Below are 20,778 nucleotides of genomic sequence, written 5' to 3' on the forward strand. Positions count from 1 at the left end.
CAAAAATGTAAATCCCATATTCAGCCAACTTTCAAATCTACCTGTCCTTTGTTAAATGAAAAATACTGGCTGAATGTGAAGCATTCCACTTCCCAGGAGAGTAAATGCTGTTAGGATTTGTCCTGCCAGCTCATTGCACATCTGCACTGACGTAGTCAGCACACTTCCAAACAAAAATGCATCCATTAAACCAAACATGATCCCAATACACACCAACTTTCCTACAGTGATTATCAATAGCCTGAAATCATCAGGAATGAATGGGTGTCATTTCAAAGTCTTGGTTGGACAAATTTCTCTCTTAAAATTAGGAATAGTACATAAAGCAGAAAGGAATATTTTGGATTATGCTTATTTTGAAAAACATTATTTGAAGCAAATACAATAGTCAACTGAACGACAACATTGAAAAAGCAAATTATAGGGTAATTTGATAAAATTGACTAGCTTATAGATAATGAAAGACACAGAGCAGTAAGAAGCTCACATTATAGCAGTTATCCCAAACAAAAGCCGCGAGTGAGGTGAAGCAGTATCATTACAGAGGTATAGCTGTACTGGGCTATGATTCTATATTGAAATTTATATGAAACCAAATCTGTTTGAATGCATTACAGGCCTGCTAGTGGCACTGAGATAAGTCTTTCAACATAAATTTATTTAACCATTTAATCAATACATTTTAAAATAAGTATTCCTCAATATGTTAAATACAGTATTATAAATGACTAAAGAAACAAATCAATTTCTAGGTGAAAATCCATACTTTTCTAATTTTTGTTTCTTTTGTTTACAGACTATACCACCAATCCTTTGGCTGTCGCACAATCAACTCTGGCACATTTGGTTCTAATTTTTATTACGTGTTTTAACCTAAACCATCAACTGTGGCTCATGGAGTACACATGCTGTCAATGTTTGTTATAGGGTATTTGAAACTCCTGGAGGTCATCCAGGCATAGCTTTTTCCACAGCTTCACCTCCCATGATGGTTTTCTTTTCCTTTCAGATTGTGAACCACACTACATTCATATATATGATTACTAATCATGCACCATGTGCAGTATCCCCAATGAATGCAAGGCATTTAAGTTGGTAATTATTTTCAAGGGACTGACAAGACATGAAAAAATTAACAGGATAAATGCTAACAAGATGTTTTCATCAGCAGCTCTCCATAAATCCATCAGTCTGACTTTTCAAAAAATTGAAAATCCCAACTGCACAATTATGTCAAGTAACTCATGACTAGAAGTTCATGATTATACTGAATTGTTTTCTTGGTTAACACTGAATCAACTACTTACATAAGTGAAACAACAAAAAGCATCAGAATAACTATCAGTTATGATGAAATCATAAGATTATTCAAAAAAAAGTATCAAAATCTAGAAAGCTTAGTTAAATATCTACAAATTCCTGGCAATCCAAAATTTCCCTTTCATGCACTGTAGCTAAGCAAATAGTGTAATTCTTATAAAGTGAGGCAAACATTTCCAAAACTGAATGTCATATGTACTACGGGAAGCAGTGAGGTTGCAGTAATGTCACTGGACTAGTAATACACAACCCCTTGCATAATGTTCTGGGACCTAAGTTCAAATCCCAGCATAGCAGATGGTGCAATTTGAATTCAACAAAAATCTGGAACAAAAAGCCAGCCTACAGGCAACAATTTAGCCACTGTTAACCACTGTTGTAAAAATCAATCTGGGAAGGAAATCTGCCATTGTTACCTTGTTCAGCCTACATGTAACTTTCATGCGCCACAGCAACATGGTCAACTCTTAACTACTCTCCGGTCATTAACGGTTGGGCAATAAATATTAGCCTATTCAGCAGTCCCACATTCCATGAGCAAATTTTAAAAATAAGATTTTCAAGTTCTTTTTTAGGACTGTTATGTAATTTAAGGTGAAATGGAGTAGTGAGGTCATGTGGGAACAAGAGACTTGTTGAGAGGTGTAAGATGTTCACACCTGTGTTAGTCTCCAGCACTCACAGGGGAATTGGCAGTGATATAATGTTTTATAAATGATTATACATTAAGCTGTCTATTTAATATCAAACTAGAATGGAGCTGGTAGTCTACAGGATAGCTAATGGGCATTTCCACAACTCGATACATGTCACGGGATTAATGTTGACATTCAAATAGGCTTTGGCAAGGGAAGAGTTTGTAGCAAGTCATTGTAAAGAGAGAAAATAAGAGAGACACAGACGGACAGCTAGCCTTGCATCTGAACTAGAGAAAATACTGACCCTGTTGTTCATCATGTACATTGCAGATGGGAGCTAGTTCCATACTGAAGTGATCAAGTTTGTAAGAAATGACAGGAAGCACGAATATTCATCTAACTTTCACAAGAGAGAAAGAATACCTATTGTAAAACTTGCACTGAAAGCTGGTTTCTCGGATTAGAGATTACCTGACTGGAAAGGGAGAGTGAAGCAAACTTCAAGGACCAATAATAACTTGGAATGGATTCCTGGAGATCAAAGCGTCCACTTGAAGACACATACATTTTAATTTGGAGGGGGCGTTTTGGTCATTTTGGAAGTAAATTAGGGAAACCTTCCTGTATTTTGAAGTATAAGTTACCTGCCAAATAGGCGTTAGTCAATTGTGCTTTTGTTTGTTGCAGTGGAAGTCCTGAAACTTGAAAACTCATTGTGTTAACCTTCCAGCTCGTCACTGAAAATTAAAGTTATCAGTCTCACACTCATGAAAATTTGTTAATGTCTAGGATAAATTAGAATTCAATTTTCAAACACATCGTTCCAAGTTTAAGAAGCAACTTTTTAATTGCTGTGATTGCAAACAAATTCTGTAAACAAAGTCAGCACATTCCTAGCCTGTTACAGATTGCAATGAGAAATGGACAAGTAGTAAACGTTACTCAAGTGAAAGTTGCTTCTATTAAAACCATATACCCTAAAATACTGAAAAGACTGAAGAATTTTCTTAGACCAATTTAATAAGATAGTTTTTTTTGAGAAAAGTGATTCTAATATGCACTCATGTTGGTGTCGATAGTAAAAACAGCAATTAATTCACACTATTAAGACTGGATGAAAGGCGAAGGATATATAATTTGGGGTGACATCTGGCAGTTGGAGGTGACAGAATGGGGTCATGTGTACATACGTAGAATTCCTTTGGTATTATCACATCCTGTCACGAGAGTTGCACCATGAGCAGCAAGTAGGGTTTAGGTCTTTAACTATTTAGGGACAAGACCACATTGGTAACAACAATGAAAAATATATTCTCAGAACAAAATGTGTAATTCCCTATTATTATAACATTTACCAGGAGGAAAAAAAATTATATTTTTTTCTAGTGTGCAATCTGAAAAATACCAAAGACATTTAGCACTTCCTGGTTAATGAACATGGAGTTTATATTAAATCTTTAGTTATAAAATAATACGATAAAAGATAGTCCCATCAGATCATTATGGTTTTAGCACTCACAACAGAGACAAACTGCAGCAATCCACAGGGCATTAGTGTTAGTTTTAGTGCAAAGGGACAGAGCTGGATTTGAAATCTAACCTTAATGTATGTTTACAACTGTGCTCAATCATCTCGTTTCTCTTGTCTTTAGAGCTGTTGCTTTTGTCCAGGTTCTGAGGAAAAGTACCAGTTTAGAAGAAAGATGCCCAACTGACAAGATAGGAGGGAACCTGAACATAGGTTCTATTTTTGGCTACATTCCAGAAAACCTTACAATAACATTCTTCTAAAACATTAGAGAAGGCCATGGAGATGTCTAGAATAAATGCAATCGGTTCTATTTGCAGGACGTAGAAGCTAGGAACACTTGAAAAAACAAAATGTTAATGCATTAATTGTAATAATCTTATCATTTAGCCTTTCAATGCTCTGCAAATTTCTGCAACCCACTTTTAGTTAGCTGTTAATTAATCCATCTTTAGGTTAGAAAACTGACAACTCATAAATTGCAGCGAATTACACTGCGTGCAGACACTATAATCACCTCACTTTCACTTGCACTTTCTGAAATAATTTGAATTCCAAGTGGAGTTCTGAAAAAGGGTCACTGGACCCCAACTCTGCTTTTTCTTTCCAGAAATGCTGCCATGCCTGCTGAGTTCCTACAGCAATGTCTGTTTTTGTTTCTTAAAGCGACAGGCTTCGGACAGGTGGGAAGCAGGAAAGTCATCCACTTCTGCAGAAACTAAAGTCACTTTGCTATCCAGCCCTCATTAAACCCACTAGTGAAGAACTGCATAGTGTGGAGCCTGTCCATCAATAGGTGAACGTATCAAGTTTCAGGGGCTTCCTACGTCGCAGAAGAGGACTTGTGAAGAGTCAGGAGGAACCACAATGAACTGATGAAGCCTGGAGCAGCTCATTCTGACCCTTAAATCTAAAGAAAAAAATTACTATTCCTTGGCTTCTGCTTCCCCACCCTCAGTATCCATCATGCATTCAGGGATAAACTGCTTCCATGTGTTTTTTTTTAAAACACAGTAGTTAATCTTCACAAACAATAAATCATTGAGAAGCTCAAATGCCTTACGTTGTAAATACAAATATAGCGCCCCACTTTCACACAGCAGCAGAGCTGTGTGTGGGGAGAATAGCTGAAGGCAGGAGATCTGTCAATGCAGCAACTAGGACCATGTGAATAGAAATAGTAGAGTTATAACTTCCTAAACCCAAGGTCCCTCTTTATCGCCAGAGGAAGATGGAGTGGTAAAGGACACAAATCCTGAACTGAATTTTCCCAATAGACAGGCCTTTCGCTGTATTGAAACTGGGTCCCAAGCTGAGATGAATGGATGGCAGGTACAGGAGGCATTTTCCCAGCAGTGTTCAATTAAGAGTCTGCTGCCAAGACATCTCTGTGTAACCAGAAGACTTGCTGGTCAGCGGAGCCACCAACTGAGGCAATCACTACAGAGGCTCCACAGTGAGGCAACCTGCAAGATAGTGGGAAAAAAATGCTCTCCAACATCAGTATCAGAGATGTGGAGAGGGCCATCAGAACGTTAGCAGACATGGATCAGCCAGAAAAGGAGGGGTGCCCTCACTTCCTTTCCCCACCCCCACGGAGAGACTGCCTCAATGTGTCAGAGAGTCTACCCATACAGCTATTCTGAAGCAGTCAAATGCCAGAGATGTGGCTATTAACTTACCACATTTAACTGCCCAGCTCTGTAAGCAGGTCATGACGTTACTGATGTTCCCCATTTCTGATAGTATTCCGTGACAATGGGAAGAGACTGGACTTCTCTCTCTGTGTCCTCTTTTGCCCCCCAGCCTGCTTAGATAGCTGGTTAAAATTCTAGACATCGTTCTGACACAGCCCTAGCCCAAACCATATACCAGGCTGGAGTCTGTTTTCTAGCCTGGAGGCAGGATCCTGGATGGAGTATTTTATATTGAATGATACATTAAAACCTCAGTTGCAGTGACATAAAAGTGAAGTTTCTTCAATTTTTTTGCCACAGTTTTGATTCATTATTCTCAGGCAAGAATATACTAGTTAAAATTAAAGTTTATAAAATCCAACTAACCATGAAGAATGCCATGACAATTTTTTTTTAAAAGTTCCTTTGCATTTGCTCACAATTAAATGGAATATGGTAGAAGCAGCCATTTCTGTTGGTGAATATTATTTACCAAGTACTATTAAGATGCCCAATTATTTAATTTTTTTTTATTGGGGGAGGCAGCCTCGCATTAGAAATGTGGGCAAAATCACATCAGTCTCTTTAAAATTTGGACAATGTTTTGGTTGGCATTCGTAAAGGAAATTTAACACCTTATTATAATAACTTCTGAAATAAGATTTGGAAATCTGGGTGTAGCTAGTGATAAAGCTGTCACTGAATTATGTAAAAGGGTTTTTGAACTCTTTATCTACTTTCTGTTACCTGTCTGCGCAGAGGGATGCGTTTGGTCAGTTTGTGCACTGTCGGCTGGGCATTGAAATCTGGCTTCTTTGTTGTGCTCTTCATCCGGCAAATAATAACCGTCACCACCATACAAGCGATAACAAAAACACCAATGCAATAGATAGCTATTTCCAGATAGTCAGGAGAGGTCAACCCTTTTGGTTTGTCTTCAGGAACTGGATTACACGTGAAGAAACAATGCATCAGATATTAACATTCAGTTGCATTATAATGTTTGAAACTGTAAAAAAAAAGTGAACAGTTGGTAAATACTTCCAAAGCTATTCCTCATTACAACTTCAATAAGAAAGAAAAAGAGTGAATATTCTATTGATGGTTTCAGGGATAATAGATAACATCGGTGCCACATGGAATCTCACACAGAAGGAACACATTGTTGCTTGCTGAGCTTGATGGCTATAGTTAGTTGGTATCTGTGATGTTATAACTGCTCTCTGCATTCACAGGCCATGAGGGAAAATTTCTTGTTCCTACCAAAATGTAGGAGACTCTGGATACATGGTGAGGAACTCTAGTTGAAGTCACTACCGGGATTGGCCTCATGATCCCATGACAGGATAGTCAATCATCACAGCCACTTAGTGAGCAGGCTGCTGATATCTATGCAATCATATAACTCAATGAGAAGAGGGATGAAACAAAGGATAGAGGAAGAACCATGACTATATCAGTGGTGGTGTACCATTATATCAAATGCTGGAGTGATAGAAACTGCAAAGAATTGGGTATGGTAGGTGTTGCAAAGACACACTCATATTCTTGTAGCTTTTAAAAGTCTTGTACAGAGAAAGTGGAGAGTTCTTCAGGATGAAGACTTTCCAACAGTCTTGGCTGTCGCACAGGTGAAACTGGTAGTGAGTAAATGACAGAATTGAAAATGTCAACAAAATATATAAATAAAACAAATATTAATGACTTCTTCAGCCTGACAATACTGCAAATATTTCAGTCCTCTACTCCAGTTGCATTCAGTTATAAACACAGGTAATACATTTAAAACTTTACATGCTCTGGTGCAAAGTACAAGACATTTATAGCCAAAGGTTAAAGCTGAACCAGCTTGTTTTGCTAAAATAAATAGACTGTTAAAAATTTCAAGTATTTCACACAAGCAGAGTCCACTTCAATATGTTATACGTGCTGCAACTTTTATCATTACTTTACATCTACAGCGTATTTAGCATAATGAATGCTGTTCAAGCTTTGCCATCCATAACAAGTAGCATTGCCAAAAGCTACCAAGCATAAAATGCCCACTGAAGGCTTTAAGGTGAGACAAGAAGCAAACAAAATCAGAAATATCCCAGATTCCTCGTGAAAGCAAAGCTGCACCGAAGGTTTTCGCCTGATTGTCTGTGAAATTAGAGACCACAGGAAAGGTTTGTAGCAGTTTTTTTTTAAGAGACAATCATGTTATGTGGTGAAAAACCTCAACACTTCATTCAAATCAAACAGTGTGGTTGCAGGTCACATTCTCCAGGGAGAAAGGATTAGCCGTCATTGCAATCCGCAAATCTGATAACCACCACTGTTCAATAGAATTGAAGTTTCACAAGGGAATTACCAAACAGGTGCATTGAGGACAGATAATTGAAAGATTTATCTAGGTTGGATTATGAGTCACCAACTTCCTTTCTCTATCAATTATCAATCAATTAGTTAAAACACCACTGATGACCATTTCTTAAGGGAGAGAAATAGCATCAGATTCAACATGCTCGGTAAGACTTTGCATGTCCTCTGTTGCAAATGAATCAGAATCTCATTTTGACTGCATGCAATCACTGAAGAAACAAATTTGATTCATTGAGTGAATTCCCATAATATAACACTGCTTCATTACAGAAGGGGAACTGGCATTTCAATGGCAATAGCAGTAATCGTCAGTGCGACTAACCCTTTGGGTTTTTTTCCCCCAAATATATATGCAAATATAGTTATATACAATCAAGAAAGATGAAGAAGACATGAGACACAACCGGGATTTTTTTTTGCTTTCCAATTTTGCTGCCAGTTCCACTACAGAGGCAGTGTTAATCTTGCAAAAAGGGGAAAGGTGAACCATTTGAAGGAAAGCCATATGTACCTGACTCAACTGTCAACCATGCAGTGTGATGTGAAATCCCAATAGAATTACCAGCCAAGCATGTATACTCCCCAGCATCCTCAAAAGTTACATTCCGTAAATAGAGCACCTCAATTTCTTTGTCCGTAGTGTTAACACCGGCAGTCTAGAAGAAAAAGGGAAGCAGAAACAAAAAAAATACAAGCAAGACAACATGAGATACTTGTGGACAGGGACAACAAACCACCATCACTGCTTAATAGTAGAGATGCAGTAATCTGATGGAGTTATGTACTCCCTATCCACAACCCTTCATCCAAAGCTTGCTCCCAATTTCAAGCTTGTTTTATGGAATAATCAGATAACCATCACCAACTTTAACTCACCCTTCTAGGCATGCAATTTAACTCATGGAAAAATAGGCCCATAATAATTTGTTTTCTTTATCCTATTTTTCTTAGAATAAAGGAAGCATGAAATGAAGGAGAAGATAAAGTGTGTAAAATGGAAAGTTGGAAATGGAAATGTACTACCACCTAATTAAGAAGCAAGGGGTAAATAAAAATATTGAAATATTGGCAGGAGGAAGAAAAGGCTGCAATCAGATGAAGACAGACAGAACAGACTTGGCAAGTGGAAGTTCCAGCTGGAATGTAATTTGGGATAGTTTCACTACATATTGTGGGTATTTTTCCATGTCTAGCGTGCACCAAGTTTCATCATGGAAAGAGGTTAAGGGACCATGAATAACCCAAAGCCCAAAGATCCCCTAAGTTGCCTGCAATCTTCCAAGCATCTCCCAGCATGAGTCAGCCGTTTCCTAAATTCATTTACCATGGGCAGAGCTTTTAACGTGTGTCCTGTAAAGTGTTACCTTTTGGGGAGAATTGAGCGACAGTGAGCCAAGCAGACTGATTGACAGCTCCAATATAATTGGAGACCTTACATATATATTCTCCACTGTCCGCCTCAGTCACATTGTATAGATTCAGCACTTCTGCATTGGAACTATTTATCCCCGAATGCTAGAATAAACCAATAACAGAAGATAACAATATAACCGCTGTTCTGGTATGAACAGAGCTAATATCCCACCACCAGCATCATCAGTCCTCTAAAGGAAATAACTTCATGAAATAAATAAAGCTATTTTGTCTACCAAAACATCTGACAATTTTGTGGTATGAAGGAATAAATGAAGTAAATAACATCAAAATACAATTAAAAGGACTGTCACATAAGAGTTTGTGCCAGTTTTCTTCAGCATATTTTAAATAAAATGTGTTGCGGCTGCTCAGGAAATACAAAATATAACTTTGGAAAAAATAAATTCAAATAAAAAAATCTATACCTATGATTGAGATAAATCAAAATTAAGGTGGAGTGAAATAAACTGGATATTTGAAAACATCTGTAGTTAAAAATGTAATTTAAGTATGGATGTTTCTTGGCCTTATTGATAATGAACACCACTCTTTCACAATTTCCATTATGCACAAACATACAGAAGGTTTTTTCTCAATTCTCGAACCTTTAAGACATTGACGTAAGGGGATCCATCTGGACCATATCTGCTGCCATTCTTTTCAACGTGCTTCAGCCACTGTATGTGGGGTTGGGCATCACTGAACACTTTGCACACAAACTCCACGTCGCTCCCCACCAATACAGTTTTATTAGCCGGTAACCCCGCTTGCAGGATAGGTCTGTGTGGTGACCGCTCTGAAATAAATTACAAAAATGAAAAATTAATTTATATTGATGCATAACTGTAATTAATTGCAGTATGCTTTGATATTTCCCACCTCTTCAAATTCTGTTAATAGGGATTTAAAGGAAAATAACTGCACATTTGACAAAATGGAGCTTATGTGAGTTTCCGCTTTGACCCTCTCCCCTTTGATGAGGCCAAGTCTGTTTTTGCAGAGAAGTTGTGCACTTTTTAAAATCAGATTTAATCTTTGCTGTTTTCATTGGAATTTAATTTTAGTTGCACAGCATGACTTCTAAATTGACTGAGAATGATTGATGAGGACATTTAGTTTCATGGATTCTTAATCACTTGAGAACATCAGTTCCATTAAAATATCTCCTTTTTTTTTAAGAAACAGCAAATTTCTTTGTAGTGTATCCATGTTGAGAATAAATAGCTGCTTCAGTCATTGTGAGATATTCAGTCTCAAATTATGTTCTGCTTCATGCAAATATAATCTTAAATATATAGGTAGCATTTCAGTCTCTGGCTGGTAAATGAAGCTATTCCTTTTTGTTTTTCCATTACATATGAAGCAACATCCCACTTTAATAGCTATGAGGCTTGTAAAAATAATTCAGTTTAAAAAGCACTGAAACTCCTTTAAACATTTGAAGGAGACCACAAAACAGCTATGGACCCCCCAAAGAAAACATTAGAGGTATGAAAAGAGAACTTTTCAGGATGTATGAAGAACACGCTTAGAAACATAAATGAGAACCAACATGATCGTCTATGTTACTTTTATTAGCTTGCCAGCATTTCTAAATGGGTGTTTTGAATTTGCCAACAGATTCTTTCACAAGCAAACATTTTGATTACATTGCAAAGAAATGGTGCCTCTGGTTGACAATAAGACCTTTGTATATAATCAAGCATATTTGGCTGAATGCAGGCATCTACTGGGAATTAATGTGTAGGGCAACCTTGCCCTGTTCTAAGGCCACAGTTAGCTCATTTAATGTGTAGTACAGTCCATGAAACATTCTTATTTCCACATTCATACATGTTAGAGGTTCACAAGTGAAGGACTACTCCTACTTTACTAAAGATCCAAGCAGAAGCTGTTTTAGTTGCCATCAGATTCATAGCAAAAAGCATTCTCACTTTTCTCAATCTTCTGAATAGAAGAGAAGGATTTCTTAAGTTATTTGTTATCACATTTCCAGTTTCTGCACATGATCCTTTACTCTGAAATCTATTAAAGCTCCTTTAAATGTACTGCATCCAATCTTCTGAATATATGAGACTTTTACTTGAACAAAAGGTTTTTGTTGTTTTTTTAATAAATATTAACAAAGTAAAAGATGATCATTTCAGTAGTATGAAAGACAAAAAAAGCTTTGATTTCTGATAATGGGCCTGAAATTGTCACTGAGTTAATTTTTTTTTAATGGCAAAGAAATGAATGATTCTTGCACAAGTGTTGCCTGAAGATCAACTGGGAAATGAAAGTGACTTAGTCATTGCTTCCCATCTCAAAATCAAACAAAAACAAACTCAATAGATGAAGATGAATATTATGGTTGGTCAACAATCAATTACATTATAGCGGACATCTAACTACTAGTGATTGGTCCAAAGATAAAGAAGATTCTGCACACATGGAACATTTGACAAGTCACTGATTTTTGATCGATTTTTACTTTTATCAAATATTCACTCACTGTGGCTAATGAAACATCATCACTCACAAGAGGTAAGCATTATTCTCACCTCTGAACATACACTGATGTCTTTTTTAGCAACTGTCATGGATTTGTGCTAGAATAGTTTCAATTTGTTAACGTGGCCCTGTTTCATTTGAAATTTGAGCAATTCTGTACAAACATTTAAGTTGAAGCTTGAGGTTTAGAATTTATATAAAACAGACCTAATAAAAGCTTTGTTACTTACTAAGCACTGTTCAGAGCAGGGTTTTTCTTTTTGCTTGGGATCCTAAATCAAGGTTAAATAGGGGTACTGACCTTATACAGTCCCAGAAGCAGTAAACCGACCAATTATATTTGCAGAATTAGACATTTAGTGGACAAAAAGCCCATTTGCTGTCCAATGAAAGGTATTGGGCAGTTGCCCAAGGCTGAAGGATTGACAGGAGACTTGCCAGAGATGACATTCAGGCAGAAGCTGCTGATGCCTGCAGCAAGAGAATAAAAAAAACATTTAACTTGAAAAAGGCCACAAATGCCTAGCCATGATTGTGGAAGGGCAACCTGTCCAATATTTGTGGCCTGAAGGCCATCACTGATGCAACGGGACAGATCCTCAGTTGGGATTAAATGTAGCATATTCTTCCCCTCTGCCAGAATGTCCTGAAGTCTATATTTTGGCTGATAATATGGGGTCCTCCTACAGCCTGGAAAATTTCAGGTTGCACAAGTTGGGGTCCTTCTAAGAATCCAAATTTTGCCCAGACTTTCCCATAAATGGCTTGAGTGGCATGTTTGTCAAATCACAAAATTACATGCTCATCCATCTCTGTTCCCACATATATTGGCACCTGAAAGGTCTGTCCTCAGTCTCAGTTCAGCTTTAGTAGCAGATAACTGTCAGGAGCAACAGAAAGGTATCACAAAAATAAAGCTCTGCCTTTGAAAAACATATTCATACAGAGCGCAGAATTCATAAATTACACTTGATTTACAAAAACTTGTAACATGAAGTAGTATATTGGTTATTCATTTGGAAATTTAACTTGATGTTCAAACAGCTTAATGAAAAGTAATCCAATTTACAAAAAAAATGATATTTAGGCAATTAAAGAAAGAACACTTTTACTGCAATTCTTGGTACCATAACTTCAGAGCTTTCCAGTGGAGGAGATAGGTCTTCCAGGAAAGAATTCCACTTATGAAACAAAGGCTATAATTGTTTTCCTAAGGTTATGAGATATAGAGATAAAGCATTCTTCATTCCACTTTCGACAATTAAATATGCCTGCTGCTAACCGAGGCCATCAGTCCCTGAAGAAAAACCTCAGGGAACAAGCTAATTCCATTGTGTTTGTTCAATGATGTGATGAGGTGAAGTTGAGAGTGACTGGTGTAGGGGGAGGGGTAAAGGATAAATGAGGCAGCTGGTTGGCACTGGATTGCCACTAATTAAGGTCATGGAGCTGCAGCCAAATATTAACAAAGGTTCTTGCCAGGCTCACATCATTTTTGCTTGTCCTGTGTTTTCAAACTCCAAGTTTGACATAACATACTCCCCATCAAAATAATGTGAGCCAGAAATCTGTGACTTATAATATTACAGTTTGCAAAATGCAAGTTGATAACCCTAAGATAATCCACAACTGTGGCAGATACAATAATAAGATTTTACAAATTCTGGGTAATTCAGAGAACACTTTTTCAACAACAAACTGCAGGTCACATACACAAAACAATCCAAAGAATCTAGTTAACTTCAACCTAAAATATTGATTATTTTAACAATTCATTAACATTTATCAGAAAGCTGCTGAACTTCTCAGGATATTATAAAAAATGACAAGAATGAGACTATACCACACAAAATTCAACTGCAATTTTAAAGGGGAGAAATGACTAGAATATTTCGGTATAAATTTTTGAAGATGATGTGATTGGTTAACAAAGCATTTGACAAAGCACATGTAATTCTGAGTTTTAGAAACAGTGGCCAAGGGATGTCGTTTCCTATGGGCTTGGGAAACCGTGCCTGCATACTTCAACACTTCCCAAAAGACAAATCTGACAGATGTGTAAATTTGCTCAGAACTTTCTTCATGTCAGATCAGTTTCCTTTTCATTCTTGATCTTTCCAAGAACAATAACAGTTTTCCCTTTTCCCTATCCATCATCTATCAAGTCTCTTCTCAACTGTCTTACCGTCTTCACCAAGGAATACAGTCCCAATTTTTTCAACCTTTTTACTGACTGTAACTGACATGCATCTTCCATTAAACCATTTTTGTGAATCCTTTCTGCAACTTTTCAAAAGTGAAGCCAAGCCAGTGTTTATTATTACCTCGTTGCTTTTGTACTCTATGATTTATTATTAAATAATTACTGTATTACTATTATTGTATTATTTATTAATCATTAGGGTTGTAAATTAGAAATGATGACTTTGTCCATTATAGCCTCTTAAAAATTTCAATAAATAGTTGAGCTGAAGTCATTAACACTTTTGCAAACCCAGCCAAGTAGTCATAATGGCTGCTGCTGTCAAAGTCTTTCAAAGCTTATTTCCATTCCAAACCAAAGTACACATCAATAAAAGCTGGGGGTCAGGTATATATTTTTTTTCCAACTTTCACACATGGATTTATTTTGAAAGCAATTGTCAAGACGATTTAAATCACATCAGAACATATGACAATTGAAGTTAATAGGACATTTTGTTCACAATTTAATGTCACTTTCTCCAATGAATAACGTAGTGTAATACATGATAATGGGAGCAAATATAAAGGATCGTCTTACCTTGTCTGAACGGATCCCTTTGATGAGCTCCTGGATCAAAAACACATTTCCTCCAAAACACATCTAAATGTGTCAAAAACTTACCTTTCTAAAGATCTTCAGTGGGGTTTCTGCTATGGTCTTCCAAGGAGGTGCCTTTTACAGCACCTCTAAGACCATCATAAGCATGTGAAAGTGAGGACCGCAGATGCTGGAGATCAGAGCTGAAAAATGTGTTGCTGGAAAAACACAGCAGGTCAGGCAGCATCCAAGGAGCAGGAGAATTGACGTTTCAGGCATAAGCCCTTCTTCAGGAATCCTGAAGAAGGGCTTATGCCCGAAATGTCAATTCTCCTGCTCCTTTGATGCTGCCTGACCTGCTGCGCTTTTCCTGTAATCTGGTTGACAAACTCATCTCTTGATGGCTCACCTCCTGGTCACTGAAAACAGCCAACGCAGCCAGGTGTTACCCAAGGGATGAAGTCCCAGTTTTCAACCTTGCACAGAAAATGTGGGTAATGCTTCATTGAGAGAGGAAGGGCCAGGAGAAATGTGGTCACTAACTCTACAACTGTAACATGAAAAACAGTTCAATTGTGTCTGGGTCATCTGGGTCAGACCATATCCACAGAATGGACTTCTGCCTTGAGTTACCTATTCCGGGTGACATCACAATCATTCACACTGCACTAGCTGAAGCTGTGAGCTTAACCTCAGCATCGAACTAGAACTACTTCCCTGGCCATACAAATAAAAAGTGTACAGATTTAACAGCAGAGCTTAAGAGGGAATTAGAGAGGTATCTGAGGTATAAAACATTTAAGTAGAAAAAAAAACTGTTGGAGAAAGGCAAGGGTTCATGTGGGCTTTCCTGAAGTGTTATTCAAAAAGTTCAGTAGGCTAAACAGTTCTTTGAAACAAGCACTATTCCACAATTTTATAAATGATGCTACATTTTGGAATTATTAAAAATAGTAAGTATTTTATACTAAAAATACTAATTTCATATTAACTTGTGAAAAATATTCACAGTATCAAATATTTAATCTGTATGTAGATTCTCAAGTTGTAACATTTTATTAGATGTTTTCAGAAAACCTTGAAAATGTTAAATTAACTTTAATAAGTTGATTCAACCATTATTTGTAACTCTGATTTGACAGAAAAGCACTATGGGTAACATTATTATATATTGATAGTCAAGATCTCAACATAATATTGCAGTTAATGTTTCACTGTTCATAACGAAACACTGGTATAAATGGGAGTTGATCCCTATAGATTTCCCAGGTCTTGGGTTAAACATGACGTAACAGGCAGAAAGGATCAAAGTACACATGCTGTTAAAAGTTAGATTTTACTTATTTTGGCTAGCTCACCTACTCCTACCATTTCTTCCAGCTGCACAAGAATTAGTGCCTCTCTAATTTAGCCTCTTGAACACCCTGATTTTAAATTGTTCCAACAATGTTGGCTGTGCCTTGAGCTGCCAAGATCATAAGTTTTGGAATTCCCTCTTGAAGTTTCATCACTTTTCTCAAGATGCTGCTTAAAACCTCCCTTTAAGTGAGCTTTTGGTCTTCTACAAAATATCTTCTAATGTGGCTCAGTGTTTCATTTTGCTTTGTAATGTCCCTGTGAAGTATTTTGGACCACACTGTCGTAGTTAAAAGGTGCTTCGTAAATGAGTCATCATTGCTGCAGTGCACAATAACGGTCTGGTACAATCAATTTTCTTATTAATCAATGATCAATTAACTGAGCACATTTCAATGGTTTGTTTCTGAGCAGGTGGAACACAAGGAAGTTAGTGGCTCAATCCATGTTGCAGAGGAGAAAATGAAAAAATGGATTTCAATGTTTTAAAGATTGATGGATACCAGATTAGATTCAGGTTAGCTAGCAGATCATTTTGAGACACTATAAAGGTCAAGCTAACCTGACTAATATTACATTCAGACATCATTAGAGAGTCTGGAACGTCTGTGGTCACACTAACCTGTACATGACTAATATTCATGGTCATTTAAGCCATAAATAAAAATACCATTCTGCATCTTAACCACCACTCTTGTGGTTCCAGGCGTTGAAATGTAACTGACTGAACAACATTCTGTAAATTAATTTACTTCTTCAACTTAACTTTTTAAACTAATGACATCTTAAATTTTTCTGGAGGTTTTTTGCTTTTAAATTTACTCAGACAATCTTAGGGCAGAAGACCCACAAGTTAAGACAGTTCAGTCTATCTTTCCAGCATCTGAGACCAGTTAAGTGATGAATTAAAATGGAGTCGTTACTAGGCTTGTTCTTATGCCATATATTGTTCAAAAAAGATACAGCCTCAAAATTAAAAGAGTGTAACTGTATTTTTGTTTTATATGTTCAAGAACAAAACCTTTATTGTTTTCATTTTGCAGTAAACTCACTACTATGATTTCACTGCAAGAAAATTCAATGTCAGCAGAATGGCAATTTAACTGAATGTTTTAAAACAGAGGTAGAACAGATTTCCTCTGCATCTGTTCAAAGTGCATATTAGATGGGCTATGCAACAGAGAAGTACACCGCACAGGAACAAACATTCCAGAGAATTAAGACAAGCTGAATGCAAATAATCAATGCGACTTCAGGGTAAATTCAACTAAGGTGGACGGCAAAGTTTGCTGCCAAATACTTATGATGTTTTGAGGCCTTGGGCTTTACAAAGAGGAAGATGAGGTTGCATCTGAAATCTACATCGAAAAGCAATGAGGCTAGTAATAATGAGCTGAATTTTCAGCAAAATATGTCAACTCCCCTGTCTGCATCTTCAAATTACTATCCAGATACTAGAACAAGACCTTGTCAGATAGGATTTTTAAAAATTGCGTGATTATTGCTTATAGCAATGCAACATCAGCTACAGCCAGGTGTAAATCACATACCACCAGTTGTCAATGGATTTAGTAAAGACTCTTTATTCAATTCCCAACAAACTTCCTGGGAGCCAGTGGTGGCATAGATTCCTTTGCACTTTGGACCCAGTCTCTTATTGTTTTAGGACTAATGCTCTCAGGTAAAGACATCAAACTTGGGCTCATCACTATCAGGACATAGTCAACAGTCACATATTGGCCTGTCAAACTTACATGTTAGGACCACTCAGCAATGCACCATTTAGAAATTACCAGACAGTAGCAATGCATAAAAACAGGTATACATGTAAATTTGTATAGGGAATGCACCTCTTTCCCCCTCCCAGTTCCCACGTTTTATTAATTATTCTTATTGCAGTAATGATAATGTGAAAACAATTCCCATCAATACGAAGTGTAAATCAGGCTAGTACATTTTCAGTGAAAGGACGAACAGCAATCTATAACAGCAGACTCAATTTAAAGGCAAAACTTCTGGTATTAACTACATAACAGGATGAAGTAAAACATAACTGACCCAAATGTGGTATCACAGAAAAGTCTATGCAACACACACTACTTTGACTACTCATGTACATCAGCCTTTAATTAGAAAGGCCTTAGTCATTATGAACTCACTTTATGTTATAGTAGTTGCATATTATATTTTAGAAGTACCCCAAAAAAGTGGCAATTTAACATTTGTTTTATCTCTTAAAGTTAGAAGAATATATCACGTCTATTTAAATAATGGATTAAAGTTCTGCAGGTTTCAGCATTAAATCATAAATAGAGTCTTGAAGTGTAACACCACCAGGTTTTATACTACTTTGCAAAATATATGGTCAGGTTTCATAGACCGGTGGATAGGATGACAAATTATTTTCTTTCTTACCAACATTTTTCAATCTACCATCCTATATATTGCACCTGACTAAATTTCCTACTGATCAATAGCTAAATCGTTGACTTATCTAGAGGTGAAGCAGACTGAAAACCTGCAAATGAGACAACTTACAGTAGTCCTTCAACTGCCTACTTTAATAACCGACAAACAATATGAAGAACAAGGGCAGAAATATAATCACTTGTTGTTTCCATGGCACTTTAATGCCAGGGTTTACTGAAAACTATATCACAATCTCAGGAATTGGGACAATTATTTTAATTATGCATTTTTTTTTCATCAAACACAAGTGCTCTAGAATCTCATTCAGTAGGTTGTAAAGATAATTTAAAACTACATCTGACATGTCAGATGATAATTGCAATCAGGCCTTTCAAAATAGAATAGCCAAATTTCTGCGCCAGCCTGTTCATTCAGCCAGTGTTACTTTACACTGTGCATTGTAAGTATGCAATAGTGATGGTTAGAAGCTCCAAATGGATTGAGAAATGCATTACTATCAATATCTTTAAAATGCAGTCAAGGATTAATTAAATCAAGCATCGTATTAAAGAGATAAAATTTAGAGCACAACGCTGCATCCAGAGAATGTACATGTTAGAGAGACAAAAACAGGGAATAACATCCATAGATCTAAAGCATAGAGGGCTAGAGCAATGTGGAAATATTAGAGATCAAATTTATCAGTTAAAACAGAGTATAATTAAAAGAGGGATGCAAGACATATTAAATTTTAAATAGTAGAGATTAAAATCAAAGAATGTAAATGAAATACTCAAATACATACTCAGAACATTTTTGCTTGAAGTGTGATAGAAGTTTGGAATAATCTTCAAAACCATAATGTTGAAAACGTGACCAAATATGGTAATAAAAAATTTGGGTGTTACGGGCTGGCCTACCAACACATTTAAACTTTTCTTCTATTTACATTTACCTCCATTTTAAAAAGTGGCTCAACAGCTTTTGCTGTGCAGAACTGGATCAAATCACTGATTTGCAATGGCACAAAAGAAACCAGTTGGTCCATCGCATCTATAAAATTAACTGGGCCGAATCTTTACAGATGACGGTTTCCTTCCCTGCTAGTAGCTCCACTTCCACTGTGGCCAGACAAAGGAGTTCCACCCTCACCTACACTGAAATACTACCTCAGAGCTGCTGGCCAGACCAACTGGCTGGCAACTGTGGCCCCAGCATTGCCACCTAGAACACTTGGGGAACTACAGACAGTGCCTGAGCCCAGAGCAACAGTTGATGCAAAGCCTCACAACAGGGATAGGAGAAGAGGGAAAAGACAGAATGGGAACTGTGGTAGCAAGGCTTGGAAGAAAGTGAGCAGATTATAGGTCAGGGCATGGAAGAGTTGGGTCAATCAGATCGGGAAAGGAATCAGTGATTCAGGCACCTCCAGACCTTTCCTGCACAAATCGGGTATCTAGGAAACTTCCCCATACTTCCTCGTCCCACAGCTATTCCTGTCAAGCCTCAAGAAAATGCTACTTAAAATGGAGCAATGATCAAAGATTGGTCACTCACTCTAGGTCTCATAACCTGCCCCTAAAATGGAGTTACAGGGTAGATATAGAAACTGATTAAGAGGGTGCACTGGAAATTTCTCAGTGGTGCATTAGTACTGAAATATAGTTGAACATTGTGGTTTCTTAAAAAGTGATGCAAACAGCTAGTTTAGAACTACCTTTAACATAACCTGTTACTAAGGTCTATTTATTCCTACAACTACATCACTTCTAAACAAAAGTTACAAAACACATATCTAAACTCAATAAAATATTAATAACTTAATTAGGATCAGATTATTTCTCCATTTCAACAGTTGAGCCTTTGAGGTTTGCTTTTGAATCTACTTGTAACCATCAGCTAACATTCTCCAATTTCGAGTAAGTATTTGATCTGTACATTATCAAAAACCATTTAATGCTCTTCATACTGTGCCTGGAATTTTTCTTATTTTCCATATAAAACAGTCAAAACATAAATCTCCACCAAAATGAAATGAAGAATTGAAACGTTTACTGGTGATTAGTAAAAAGAAAAAAAAATTAACTTATAGCTAGCAGTTCAAAAGTGACTGATGTATGAAGAATCCTTGTTCATTGAATATTACATCATTGAATCAAGGTTTGGTCAGTACTTGATTTGCTGCCAAAGGCAACTTCAAATTTGGAACTTTAATCATTATGCCAACAGTATACATTAATCAAAAATGGCACTGCAGCCAAAACAGCTTGAGGAGAGGGAGTGAAATAAGATCAAACATCTTTGACTAGATATCAGAACTATGAGAACTGCAATACTTTTCTCTGCTATGCTCTCTGTTTTAATTTTTTTTGGATTTGCTCTGCAACTTCTCAGTCTGTTCTCTGTCTGTTTCTAATGTGTACACCTCTCCCTGGCCATTATCAAATTCACAATAAAACTTTGATGGTTAACCTGCACCAAATCTGCAAAGCCCCTCATCTCAACATCCATCACTGCACCGACATCCCACCAATCATGCATACCTTTCTCATATTAAAAATCTTCTCCCTACAGATAGACATTGCTTCAGAAGCCTGGAAGAATTGCCAGTTCACCCAAGCCAACTAACTGTTGGGAATGACGATGAACTTGTAACCTGGTTGGGAGTTGGAATCGTTTTCCAATTAAGCTATTGGATAGACTTGTTCATCAATTTTAAACAATTTACAACTTGGCTTGAATCAACAGCATGACACTACCAACTTAATCACCCAACAGTCTTCACTGTATGGGAAA

The 20,778-nt window shown here is 36.9% G+C and overlaps 1 protein-coding gene across 2 annotated transcripts in view; it reads right to left on the bottom strand.

The window, feature by feature from the left end:
- LOC122561180 (fibroblast growth factor receptor 2-like) overlaps window positions 1-20,778 on the bottom strand; it is a 92,051-nt gene that overhangs the window by 22,142 nt on the left and 49,131 nt on the right. The window contains exons 7-9 of one of the 2 annotated variants that reach the window (XM_087998901.1): window positions 9,548-9,738; window positions 8,038-8,182; window positions 5,910-6,106 (exon numbers count right to left, since the gene is read on the bottom strand). In XM_087998901.1, coding sequence (XP_087855027.1) covers window positions 5,910-6,106; window positions 8,038-8,182; window positions 9,548-9,738 — 533 coding nt within the window. Of the gene's footprint in view, window positions 1-5,909; window positions 6,107-8,037; window positions 8,183-8,890; window positions 9,042-9,547; window positions 9,739-20,778 lie in introns of both variants that reach the window. The other variant, XM_087998900.1, reaches the window with a different exon arrangement.

This window comes from Chiloscyllium plagiosum, unplaced genomic scaffold (assembly GCF_037043375.1).
Source record: "Chiloscyllium plagiosum isolate Xiang-an unplaced genomic scaffold, Cpla_swu_hap1 HiC_scaffold_22, whole genome shotgun sequence".
NCBI classification, from domain to species: domain Eukaryota; kingdom Metazoa; phylum Chordata; class Chondrichthyes; order Orectolobiformes; family Hemiscylliidae; genus Chiloscyllium; species Chiloscyllium plagiosum.